The following is a 12,585-nucleotide window of genomic DNA, read 5'->3' as shown; positions in this document are numbered from 1 at the left end:
TTACAGCCTTTTAAAAAATCTCTCTCTGTTTTGCAGATAAAGGTTACAGTCTTACAGTCCAAAGACGAGGAGAAATTCTTAAACACTTCCATGCAGAAACAAGTTTTATACAAGGGAGAGGAATAAGACCAGCTGCAGACAGCTCATTGACAAAAATTGAATTCAGATGTCATTTAACATCTACAGACCATGTATTAGTTATCTATTGCTGTATTATAAATTACCATTATAAAAACTTGATGGCCTTAAAAACACACACTCTCATGGTTTCTGTAGGTTAGGAATCTGGGTATGGCTTAGCTGGGTCCTCTGTTTCAGAGTCTCTCATAGGGCTACAGTCAAGGTGTCAGCCAGGAGTTGTGGCCTCATCTGAAGGCTGAACTGGGGAAAGACTTACTTCCAAGCTCACTTATGTGGTTGTTCACAGGATTCTATCCCTTTTGGGATGTTGGAATGTACGGAAAGCCTCAGTTTCTGATAGTTGGAGGCTATCCTTAGTCTCTTGCTACATGGGCCTTCCCAACATGGCATGTTGCTTTGCCAAAACCAACAAGGGAAAGAGCCTGTCACCAAGACAAAAGCTATGATCTCTTGTAATCTAACCGCAAAGGTGGTATTCTCTCAGTGTTAAGGTATTGTATTGGTTAGAAGCAAGTTACTCAAATGGAGAGAAGGTGATGAATTCCAGGAGGCAGGGATCACTGAGGGTTATCGTAGAAGTTACTTCCCATAACCCAAGCTTGTCCAACCTGCAGCTCATGGGCCACATGTAGCCCAGGACAGCTTTGAATGCAGCCCAACACAAATTCGTAAACTTTCTTAAAGTATTTTGAGATTTTTTTTTTTGCTATTTTTTTTTTTTTAGCTCATCAGCTATTGTTAGTATTATTATATTTTATGTGTGGCCCAAGACAATTCTTCTTCTTCCAGTGTGACCCAGGGAAGCCAAAAGATTGGACACCCCTACCATAGGCCATGGAGAGATAAGAATTCCAATCCTGTACCCCATCCCAAGAAACCATTCCTTGGTCAGGGCAAAAGAATGACAGTTTCAGACATGAAATAATTTGAATAGTGTTTCACCAATTTATTCTGCTTAAAGAAAACACTGAGGGATATATTGTAAATAAATGAATATGAAATCATAAGAGAGATCTCAAAATAAGAGAGCAAAACAATGGTCCACAATTAATGTTGAGGTAAAATACACACCCCTGAGCACACACTCATACAGTTAAAGTTAAATTATAATAGATGAAGTCACTGGGGAGTTTGAATAAAAATGTTAGGTGAGATTTCTTGAAGCAGGATTAACTCAACCTATAAGAAAAATATAGCCTTTAAATACACAGCTTAAATTTTTCTAGAAAAATAAGAAAGCAATACTATTCATCTTTTTCTATAAAATAAGGTCCAGTTATATTCGGATAAAATAGTAAAGGAAATAAATCATGCCTGTTGGAAATGGGAAAAGTATATAATGGGACACTTAATAAAAATGAAACTTTCCAAACTAATGAGGAAAACAGGAGGGACAAAAATGAACAGAAATTGACCAGGCACAGTGACTCACACCTGTAATCCCAGCACTTTGGAAGGCCGAGGCGGGCAGATCACTAGAGGTCAGGAGTTCGAGACCAGCCTGGTCAATTTGGAGAAACCACATCTCTACTAAAAATACAAAAACTAGCCGGGCGTGGTGGCGCATGCCTGTAATCCCAGCTACTCAGGAGGCTAAGGCAGGAGAATTGCTTGAACCTGGGAGGCAGAGGTTGCAGTGAGCCAAGATCGGGTCACTGCACTCCAGCCTGAGTGACAGAGCGGGACTCCATCTCAAAAGAAAAAAAAAAAAAAAATACGTAATGTCACTGTGTGAAATGGTCTAAGATATATACTTTAGGATTCATCTCCCCCCAAAAAACACAGAACCACAGGAGAAATTTGTTTTAAAATGTTACAATAGATTTATTCTACCTTTTTATAGTATAACAGCTGAAGTAGACAGAAAGAAAAAATAAATCATCCAACTAGATTGAAAAGTCCCCACCAAGTCCTAATATTTAACAGAGAATATAGTTTCTTCTCTTATATCCATGAAAGTTTTACAAAATTGTGTCACGTACTCAGGCCACAGAGAAAATATTGAATAACATTTACAAATTCATATTCTACAGGCTACATTCTCTGATGATAATAAAAAACATAATTACATAAAAATAAAAAAAGACAACTAAGCTACCTTAACCAGGAAGAACCTAAGAAGCTTTCTTCAATACCTACGATCAAAATGAGAAGTCAATTCTGTGGTTTCACCTTCCATACCAGAGTGTTTGAAACATAGCCACATATAGAGGAAAGTGTATAGTCTCAAATACTTTACTATTTAAAAAAAAAAAAAAAGAAAAAAGACTGGAAGTCCCAAAATAATCGAGTTGGGAACATGACTTAGGAAATCAGAAGAACAGCAAAATTAAATAAAAAACATAAAAATAAAAACACAAAACAAAGAGTCAAGAAGTGACAAGTAATACAAATAGAAGTTTATATAAATAAAATAAATATAAAATTAGGAAGTATAAATAAATAAAAAGCTGCTCTGGGAAATCTGATCAAATTGAAAAAAAAGAAAGAAACACAATATTAGTAATGAGAAAGGAGATACTGTACCAGACAAGTAGTAATGTAAAGTAGTTGTACTGGAATATGAGGTATAAAGTCTAGAGCAACACACTTAAACATTTAGAACTATATGGGTTCCTAGGAGGAGAGTAATTATAAAAACAGATTTTAAAAAGTCATAAGGGCTGGGTGTGGTGGCTCACGCCTGTAATCCCAGCACTTTGGGAGGCCAAGGCAGGCGGATCAACTGAGGTCAGGAGTTCGAGACCAGCCTGGCCAACATAGTAAAACCCCATCTCTACTAAAAATACAAAAAAATGCCAGGGCATGGTGGTGTGCACCTGTAATCCCAGCTACTCAGGAGGCTGAGGCAGGAGAATCACTTGAACCCTGGAGGCAGAGGTTGCAGTGAGCTGAGATCGGGCCACTGCACTCCAGCCTGGGTGACAGGGCAAGAAACTCCATCTCAAAAAAAAAAAATCATAAGGTATCAGTGAGCATAGGAAAAAAATTAGGAAATGTCGTTCAGGTCTGTCATTGGAGACATACCAGCACCCACAAGCAACACTACTGGATGCACCTCCAATGGCACAGAAGGCCTGGATGGGGGCTGGCAAAGGCAGATGTGGCAGAAGCCACCTTCTGGCAAACCTACAGGTGTGAAATAGGTGTGACAGGACAGGCTGGAAAGGACAGGGCACAGTCAGAGCAGGGTGGTGGGAAGAGGGGGCCCGGAAGTGAAAGGCAGGACAGACTGGGGTTGGACTGAGATGGGACAAGGCTGACAGGGCAAGGACCTCGTGGGAAGGTCAGGAACGGGACAAGATGGGTGCGGGTAGGGGCATGATAGCTATGACAGGTGGGGCCTGTCACCCACCAACTATTGGAGGTTTGGAATTGGGTTTGCAGCCAGAGAGACAGGTTTAGGGAACATCATGAGCTATCAAAATCCTTGTTCTTCCCAAGTTGATGAAGAAAACTTTAGACAGTGGATATAACAGCAGGGCAGATCCCTTGGCCTCACCCAGGTTCAGGGAAGAAAGGCACAGGGATGGAGGAATGGATGGGAATGGGGAATTTTTAGACAATCCCCCCGACCACCACCAAGGAAGGGTAGACAGAGAGACAGGAGACCAAGTGGTGGACAGAGAAGCACAGAGAGAAACTCCAAGATGCCATAAGAAAAAGGTGGATGGAGCAGCAGGTGTGGGAGGAGGGATTTGTGAGGTGTCACCTTTACACAGGGTGTGGTATATGGGACCTAGGTCCAGCAAGGCTTAGATGTCCACCCTGGAGCACAAGTCACTGGTGAATGGGTCATGCTGGATCGTCTTGTGCAGCATCAGAGCCAGCAGCCCCACCCGGTTCATCAAAAACGTGTGCACCTTCTGCTCCTGCTCAAACAGCTGTTCCAGCTTGTGCAACTGTGGGACCTGAATGCTCGAGAGGGAGTCCAGGATCCTACCCCATCCCCCAGCCCCCTCGGCATGGCACCTACCGCCTGCATGCGCTCCAGGTCCACCTCGGCACGCCTCAGCTTCTCCCAGCTGTAGTAGCAGTTGCACAGGCATTTGGGGAGGCAACAGAAATTACCCGTGAACTCAAAGACATTATGCACTAGTGGACAACCGCCCACCTCATCCTTTGGCACCTATGGTGAAGAATAAAGGAGGATGAGCTATGAAGGAGGGTAGCCCTGGAGAATGATCAGGCACAGGGAAACAACAGGGGGATGGAGGACAGAGAGGAGAGGGATAGGGAGTGATCAGGCAGGGGGAAGAGAGGAATTCAGAGAAGAGAGGACAAATAGCGGGTGATCAGGCATAGAGGATAGAGGAATGAGGTTGACTAAGCAGGGATGGAAGAATGCAGGTGGTGCAGGTAAGAACAGAAGCACAGAAAGAGATCCAACAGAAGGAGGGATGCTGGAGGGCAGGTGGGCCAGGGAGAGCTGGAGAGCTGGAGGGCTGGAAAGCAGTCCGGCAGGAGGAGGGAAGGGTTGAGGGTGGTCCAAGGAGGAGAAGTAGATGAGTGGGGTTTGTTGATGCAGAGGGGAGGTGAGGGCTGAGGTGAAGGAGAGGAGGGTGGAGGGAGAGAATGGGGAGCGGTCAAACAGGGAGGAAGAAAGGATGTAGGTGACAGGCAGAAAATAGAATCAGGGGTCAGTGAGGCAGGGAAAATGATCAGAATGGAGGAAAGTCAGAAAGTGAGGAAGAGAAGTTGAGGGTGCCACACAAGGAGGAGGGTACAGCGGGTTGGCCAGGCAGGCGGTGGGGCAGGAAGGGAGGATGGTCGAGCAAGAAGAGGATCAGAATTGGGGGGTGCTTCTGCAGTGAGGAGGGGCAGGACCATCCGGAAGGTGGTCGGGCAAGGAGGGCATGAATACAGACAGCCAGTTAGAGAGAAAAGGAAGAAGAGAGGGTGAAAGGCAGCAAGGAGCATGGAACGTGGGGTGGTCAGGAAGGGAAGGGGGACACACAGGGGTTGCTGAGGAGATGCGGAGGGCAGTCAGGCAGGGAGGATTGGAGGAATGGAAGGTGATGAGGTAAGGAAGGGTCTCACCTTGGGGTCCCAAGAGTGCTCAGAACACAGCACCTTGAGGCGCTTACAGTACCTCTTACTCTTCAGACTGTAGGCATCACAGTAGAACCATGTGGTCCTGGAGCGGGGTGGAAAAGTGAGGTGCTGAGAGTCAGGAGGAGGGAGGTCCCACCCCAGAACCCTACCTGCACCTAGTCCCAGACCCCGCCCATACCATGCCTCTAACTACACCCGCCTCTGCCTCTGAGCCCACCCACATCCTGCCCCTGACCTTGCTCAACCTTGCTTCTGACCCTGTCCACATAATGCCTTCGACCCTTACTAGCCCCCACACTCACCCTTCAATGCAAGTAGGGTACAGGGACCCAATGGACCGTTGGCACTCATACTGGGAAAGAAAGAGCACAAATGGGAGGAACTGTGGACATATGCTGCGTGTCCTCCTACAATAAAGCTCCAAACACCAGGTCTATTGTCCCCTGCAGACCCTATGCTCCTGTCTGCACAGCCAGTGTCCCCCTCACCACTGGTTAATGCCCTGACCTTGGCTCTCATACTGGGCGTGGGGGAAGAGCACACACAGGGGAAGCCATGGATGTGTGTTGCATTCCTTGTATAACAAATATCCAGGCGCCAAACCTGCCCCCACCACATGGACCCTACCCATGTGCCACCCCACCCAACCAAAAACACCTTTGTCCCATCTGACTCCCAGTCAATGTTCCAACCTTGGCAAAGCAGCGTTCCATGTGGTGCAAGGCAACACGCTTAGAGATGGGCTGCCCGCAGGAGACACAAAAGATCTGCAGGTCTTTGCTGCCCTTTTCACCTTTGTTGTTCTGCACAGGACAATGGAGGGGCCAGGGAAGCAGTACAGGATGGGGAGGGACAGGACAAGAGGCCAGGTACCTTTAAGCTCTACCTCACCAATGCCCTCTCGCCTAGCAATCCGTGCACACAGCCTACTGTTTGCCATGCAGAATGATGGCCTCAAGTTCATGGAAATGGCACTCCGTGTCCTTCAGGCAAGTATAGGTGTCCTGCTGCTCATGGTGGATGTGCTCGAGCATTTTCTTGCCATGCTCATTGGCAATGCAGGGGCTCCTTTACCACTGCTGGATGCACTGGGGAAGGATGTTATTGATGCAGCTGGAAGAAGAGAAAGCAAGAAATGAAATGGGTAGATGGGGACATCAGAGGAATGAGAAAGATGAGCTACTGAATGGTGACTCTATAGGGTACCGAGTGGTAGATGAGGGCATGTTAGTGAATGGGTGGTTGAACAGTGGATGGGTGGGTGGATGGGTGGAGGGGCAGGTGGGTGAGTGTCTATAAGGATGAGTGTCTATAAGGGTGGATGGGCAGGTGGGTTAGTGGCTATAAGGATGGATGAGCAGGTGGGTGAGTGGCTATAAGGGTGGATGAGCATCCTGGTGGATGTAATGTGGATGGGCGGTTCAGTGAGTGGGTGACTATGACGGTGGATGGGTGGGTGGCTGAGTGGAATTACAGATGGCATGGATCACACCTTACTTCTCCTTTGTCCCTTAACCTCGAGGTGCACTCACTCACCTGCCAGCCTCATGCTACAGTCATCCGAACAGTACTTGGAGCCCGGCCAAGTGGGATACACACAGCCGGGTCCCAGGCACTGCCGTGGTGAGGCTGGGTCCTTGACATGCTCCGGATGCTTCCACTTGCCTGTGTACTTCCTTTTCTTTTTTTTTTTTTTTTTTTTTTTTTTTTTCTGAGACGGAATCTCACTCTGTTGCCCAGGCTGGAGTGCAGTGGTGGGATCTCGGCTCACTGCAAGCTCCGCCTCCCGGGTTCACGCCATTCTCCTGTCTCAGCCTCCCGAGTAGCTGGGACTACAGGCGCCCACCACCACGCCCGGCTAATTTTTTGTATTTTTAGTAGAGACTGGGTTTCACCATGTTAACCAGGATGGTCTCGATCTCCTGACCTTGTGATCCGCCTGCCTCGGCCTCCCAAAGTGCTGGGATTACAGGCGTGAGCCACGGCGCCCAGCCGTGTGCTTCCTTTTCTGCGTCTGCTGCTTCTCCTTCTTCAGGACAAGAGTGGTCATGGCAGGGTCAGGAGGGTCGATGTTAACCCCCAACTCCTGCACCCCTCCTGCCCTGCATTCCACCCCCAACCTGCCTTCATGCTCCCCATTCAATTCGTCACCTTCTGCTCTACCTTTTTCTTCAAACTCTTCTTGTGCTTCACATTCACTGCCTGCTTCTGCCTGTGGGATCCATGAGCTGGAGCTTCTTGATGTCACTCACCCAGGGCTGCAGATCAGGAAATACTGACACACTCCACACAACTAGTTTCTCAAAGTGGTCTTCGGATACTCCCTGCCTCCTGTCACCTCACTGCTGAACCTCACTGCCCTCACTGTCCCCATCCTTCTACCCCAGGGTCCTCCCTCACACTTGGCAGGCTTTGATTGCCAAAAATCCCCTCTGCAAGTGTCCTGGTACAGGTCACAGTGCCAAGACAGGTCCTCTTCAGACAACAGCTGGGGTGTGGCTGTTGCCCAGGTGCCTCCCTTACTGCCAGTGGCACCACTGCTGTCTGGTGCTTCTCGGCTAGCCTGCACTTCTGCGTTTGAAGCAGTTGTCAAGTGGCCAGTGGGACCACAGCAAGGTCTCTGGGGGTGTTACAGGCAAGATCTGAGGGGCAGACCCTCAGCATCAGCCCAACTCCCTGTCCACCCTGTATCCTAGACTCACTGGGGACCAGAGATTACTAGTAGTATTCCCATGCTCGTGGAAAGAGGGCTGTTGATCAGCCATAAGTGGGTAGGGACAGACAACCCTGCCCCAACACTCCTGGCCTCACCCTCAGGCCAACCTACCCTGGGGCAACCACACCTGCTGGATGCACTAGGCCCTGCCTGCCTAGGAATGACTGATACCACCTGGTCCTGCCTGCCCACCTTATCCAGACACACCTGGCTGATCCACCTGGACACATCTGCCCCCAACTTGCCCACCTCCATGCATAAGGGCCTACCTATCCGCCCAGAAAATCTGGGTGCCACCACTTCAGATTTGCTCTGCTCAGCCTGATCCACCCCTCCCTCCAAGACACACAGGCTACCCTGCTTACCCAACACGATGGACCCAGACAAGTCCACCTCTGCCTGCCCAAACACACTTGGCCCTGCCCCTCAGGCAAGTTCAGTCTGCCTCACTGCCTGGACTACTCAGCTAGTCTCCCCAGGTTCCGCCTACCCACTTCTGCGCTCCTGGGGCAAGAGTGAATGGGTGATCAAATGGTGGATGCATGGGCGGATGGATTGAGGGAGGATCAAACGGTGGATGGATGGGCGGACGGGTTGAGGGACGCTCAGACTCACCTTACCCTTCGTGCCCTGTGGACCTCACACATGGCGTCCGGTCATACCCAGCCCCGCCCCTTGCCAGGCTCCGCCCCCTGCCCAGACTCTCGCAGCACCACAAGCTCCTTGGCATTCCGGGACGGAGAGGACGCAGCTTCACCTCACAGCCCGCTGAAACAGGTTAAGACGCCAAGCCCTGCCCCTCCTCCCCACTTGCACAGGCCACATAGGGCCCTACGGGCCCTGACCCACCCACCTAGCGAAATTTCACAATCTTTATTCTGAAAAGTACTCCTACCTGTGCCCAATATCGCCACATAAAATGCACAAATACACAAATATACGTTTGCGACCCAGGAGATTGAGACCAGCCTGAGGCAACATCGCGAGACTTCATCTCTAGAAAAAAAATTTTTTTAAAGATTAGCCGGGTGTGATGGCGCGTGCCTGGGGTCCTAGCTACTCAGGAAGCCAAGGCAGGAGAATCGCTTGAGCCCGGAAGGTAGAGGCTGCAGTGAGCCAACATCGTGCCACTGCACTCCAGGTGAGATCCCACCACCGCACTCCAGCCTGGGCGACAGAGCGAGATTCCATCTCAAAATACATATATACATATGTACACATTTCTGTGTGCATCATATATATGCACACATGCAAGCAAGTCACTACTCTTGGCAATTAAGGGAGCAAGAACACACACAGGACCAATACACATCTTGAACAAAACAGTATCAGCTGGAGAACTCATACTATCTTCAAGCTAGAGATACAATATTAATAAAAATGAGCCTTGGACTTAGTCTTAAAGGGACTCTAAACACATTCCAATTAATAAGCACCACACAGCACACAGATAAGGTGCATCAGAAATCAATAAAAGGCTTAGCTTTTGTTAATTGGAAACACACATCTAAATAACTCTTGGTAAAAAGAAATTAGAAAACACTTAACTATTATGAAAACAATAATTCTCAACTTGTTGTCTTAGATGGAACTTTAAGCCATCCTAAAGTTCCTTTCTCATCTTAATATGAGAAAAGAAGAAAAATGGAAATAAATTACCCATTGGAGGATCTGACTGGGAGCATTCAACTCAACTTACAGCAAGTTCCTATTGTGACTCCAAAAATCTCCATTATCAACTCCCAAATTCCCTTCGATGACCCTACATCCACCCTCCAATCACAAAATTCACAGTCTCTCATCAAAGCTCTTGCAAAATACCTCAGCATCTAGTAAATGCTGAACCACGGAGCCGCCTGTGAGGTGCAGCCAAAAAGCTGCGAAAGAGAAGCTTCGGGAAGCACCCTTGTCCCGCCCCTTTCTAAATGTGTCCAGTTCGGGCTTGCTCAACACCTGGACGGAGGTGCTGTACCACCCAAGTTCAAGAGCATAGTTACAGAGAAACAATACAGCCATGTGCGCACAGTTCCCACATTTTGTTTTGGCTTATTTTTTTTTTTCTTCCAATCTTTGTTTTAGGTTCAGGGGTCCATGTGCAGGTTTGTTATATGGATAAATTGGGAGTTGCTGGGGTTTGGAGTACAAAAGATTTCATCACCCAGCTAGTGAATATAGTACCCTACAGGGAGTTTTTCAGTCCTCACCCTCCTCCCACCCTCCACCGTCAGGTAGACCCCAATGTCTGTTGCTCCCCTCTTTGTGTCCTCATGGACTCGTGCATTACATTTTGTAGATGATTGATCATTGCAATATCATACATAACAAGAAAATTGCTCCTCTTATCATTTTCAATTATTTTGAATAATTTCATATTATTACTATTTTACTATCTATTATTATTACTGTTTTTAGAGACGGAGTCTCACTCTGTCATCCAGGTTGGAGTGCAGTGGTGTGATCATAGCTCACTGCAGCATTGAACTCCTGGGCTCAAGCGATTCTTTCACCGCAACCTCCCAAGTAGCTGGGATTACAGACTATCTGCTATTATTTTAATTATAAGGTAGGCAATGAGAAAAGCAAACAAAAATCACATCATTTTTTAAAGTCAGGAAACTAGGAAAAGATTTATAAAAAGTGCAGGAAAATAGAAAGCGAAATGTAAGAAGTTAGGAATAAATTCATATTTGAAGTTCATCCTTTATTACATGATCAGTAACTTTTAAAAAAAAGTTGTTAAAAGGGTAGAAGCCTGATACACCACGCGGCCCCCCAGTCTCCCATGGCGGCCTCCCCCAGGCATGGCTCAGGGTCTCACCTCACTATGGCAGCGGCATGGCACAGCACACTCGACTTCATGCTCAACACCAAAGCTGATGGCGAGACCATTCTAAAAGGGCTCCAGTCCATTTTCCAGGAGCAGGGGATGGCAGAGCCGGTGGACACCTAGCAGGACCACACCGCTATTTAGCAACCTACACAAACAAAAACGGCGGCCTTACCAATTTGAGAATTTATTCACATGGATTGGAGTTACTGGACCTTCAGAGTTACGATGGTGACGCACAAGGCAAAGAAGAGATCAACAGTCTTTTGAACAAAGGAGAAGAAAGAATGAAAGAATTGAGTTAAGACAGTACTTGGTGGATGAGGCGATTACCACCTATAGTTCCAGGAGGAACCATCGACAGATATTGGCCCACAGCAGATGGACTCCTGGTTGAATACAACGTAGATGAAGTGGTATATGATGAAGATTCACCTTATCAGAGCATTAAAATTCTACACTCGAAGCAATTTGGAAATATTCTCATCCTTAGTGGGAATGTCAATTTGGCAGAGAGTGATTTGACATATACCTGGGCCATCGTGGGCAGTGGCAAAGATTACACTGGCAAAGATGTACTCATTCTGGGAGGCTGAGATGGGGGCATATTGTGTGAAATAGTCAAACTAAAACTAAAGATGGTCACTATGATAGAGATTGATGAAATGGTGATTGATGGATGTAAGAAATATATGCGGACTTGCGGTGATGTCTTAGATAATCTTAAAGGAGACTGCTATACAAGGTTCAGTACTGCATTCCAGTACTGAAAAGGTATGCCAAAGAAGGGAGATAATTTGATTATGTAATTAATGATGTGACAGCTGTTCCAATCTCCATGTCTCCAGAAGATTCCACATGGGAGTTTCTCAGACTGATTCCCGACCTCTCAATGAAAGCATTGAAACAGGATGTGAAATATTTTACACAAGGGGAACTCTGTCAGTCTGACGGAAGCCCTGTCTCTCTATGAAGAACAGCTGGGGTGCCTGTAGTGTCCTTTGGAATTCTCAAAGGAAATCGTCTGTGTCTCTTCATACTTGGAATTGTGGGTATTTTACACCATTTGGAAGAAACCTAAACCTCAAAGATGAATATCCTCTAACCACGTATGCTGCAAATAACTTTCCTGACCTCCATATGCTGTACGTGATGTCAAAATGAGTCACGCAATTGATTGTGACTTCCTTAAAGTTTTCTTTGTTAAATTATTATTTTTAATTTTAAAACAGCAAATGGAAAATGTATATTTTGATGAGTTTAGGGTGTTGTTTTTTTGAAAGTCAGTTGAAGGATGGTTAGACAGCACAGCTAAGACTGCTAAATGCGCTAACCCCCTGGAATGTGATTTGTGTTCCTTTTTATTTCTCTGTGGACTTTTTTTGTTTTCATTTTGGCACACCTTCAATTTGGATGTTTGAAGGAATGAACATCGTTGTTTTGTTTCAGAAGTAAGTTCTTGATGATGTTTCCTTCCCCCAAAATTGACCTAGATATTAAAATTTGGTGCTTATCATCACGATAAATAGTTAATGCTCGTGAGGCTTAATACCTAGGTGATGGGTTGATAGGTGCAGCAAACCACCATGGCACACGTTTACCTATGTAACAAACCTGCACATACTTCATGTGTATCCTGGAACTTAAAATAAGATAAAATAAAAAAATTTAAAAACTTTTTTTAAACAAATAATAAGAGCCCCAGCTCACCCCTGGGTGGTGAGCTCACCACCTGTAATCCCAGCACTTTGAGAGGCCAAGGTGGGTGGATCACCTGAGGTCAGGAGTTTGAGAGCAGCCTGGCCAACATGGTGAAACCCCATCTCTACTAAAAATACAAAAAAAA

The 12,585-nt window shown here is 46.7% G+C and overlaps 1 protein-coding gene and 1 pseudogene across 1 annotated transcript; one reads left to right on the top strand and one right to left on the bottom strand.

The window, feature by feature from the left end:
* Positions 1-3,896: 3,896 nt before the first annotated feature.
* Positions 3,897-9,928, bottom strand: LOC105541718 (CXXC-type zinc finger protein 1-like). The gene is made up of 6 exons (XM_011982876.1): positions 9,734-9,928; positions 5,889-5,999; positions 5,499-5,548; positions 5,182-5,278; positions 4,118-4,270; positions 3,897-4,043 (listed from the first exon to the last, which is right to left on the bottom strand). Exons 1-6 carry the CDS (start codon positions 9,926-9,928, stop codon positions 3,897-3,899), a joined length of 753 nt encoding a protein of 250 aa, XP_011838266.1.
* A 739-nt stretch (positions 9,929-10,667) lies between these two features.
* Positions 10,668-11,833, top strand: LOC105541717 (annotated as a pseudogene).
* Positions 11,834-12,585: the final 752 nt, after the last annotated feature.

The sequence above is a fragment of the Mandrillus leucophaeus genome, unplaced genomic scaffold, assembly GCF_000951045.1.
Source record: "Mandrillus leucophaeus isolate KB7577 unplaced genomic scaffold, Mleu.le_1.0 Scaffold243, whole genome shotgun sequence".
Classification (NCBI taxonomy): domain Eukaryota; kingdom Metazoa; phylum Chordata; class Mammalia; order Primates; family Cercopithecidae; genus Mandrillus; species Mandrillus leucophaeus.
The sequence above is the reverse complement of the archived record's forward strand: the minus strand, read 5'-3'. Positions and strand labels throughout refer to the sequence as shown.

Excerpts from the sequence above, each read along its gene's own strand:
- LOC105541718 (XM_011982876.1), bottom strand. The coding sequence starts at position 9,928 with ATGGCTGTATTGTTTCTCTGTAACTATGCTCTTGAACTTGGGTGGTAC. Across the intron at positions 5,549-5,888 it reads TGGAACGCTGCTTTGCCAAG|TATGAGTGCCAACGGTCCAT; the intron begins GTTGGAACATTG and ends TTTCTTTCCCAG. Across the intron at positions 5,279-5,498 it reads TACCCTACTTGCATTGAAGG|GACCACATGGTTCTACTGTG; the intron begins GTGAGTGTGGGG and ends ACCCCGCTCCAG.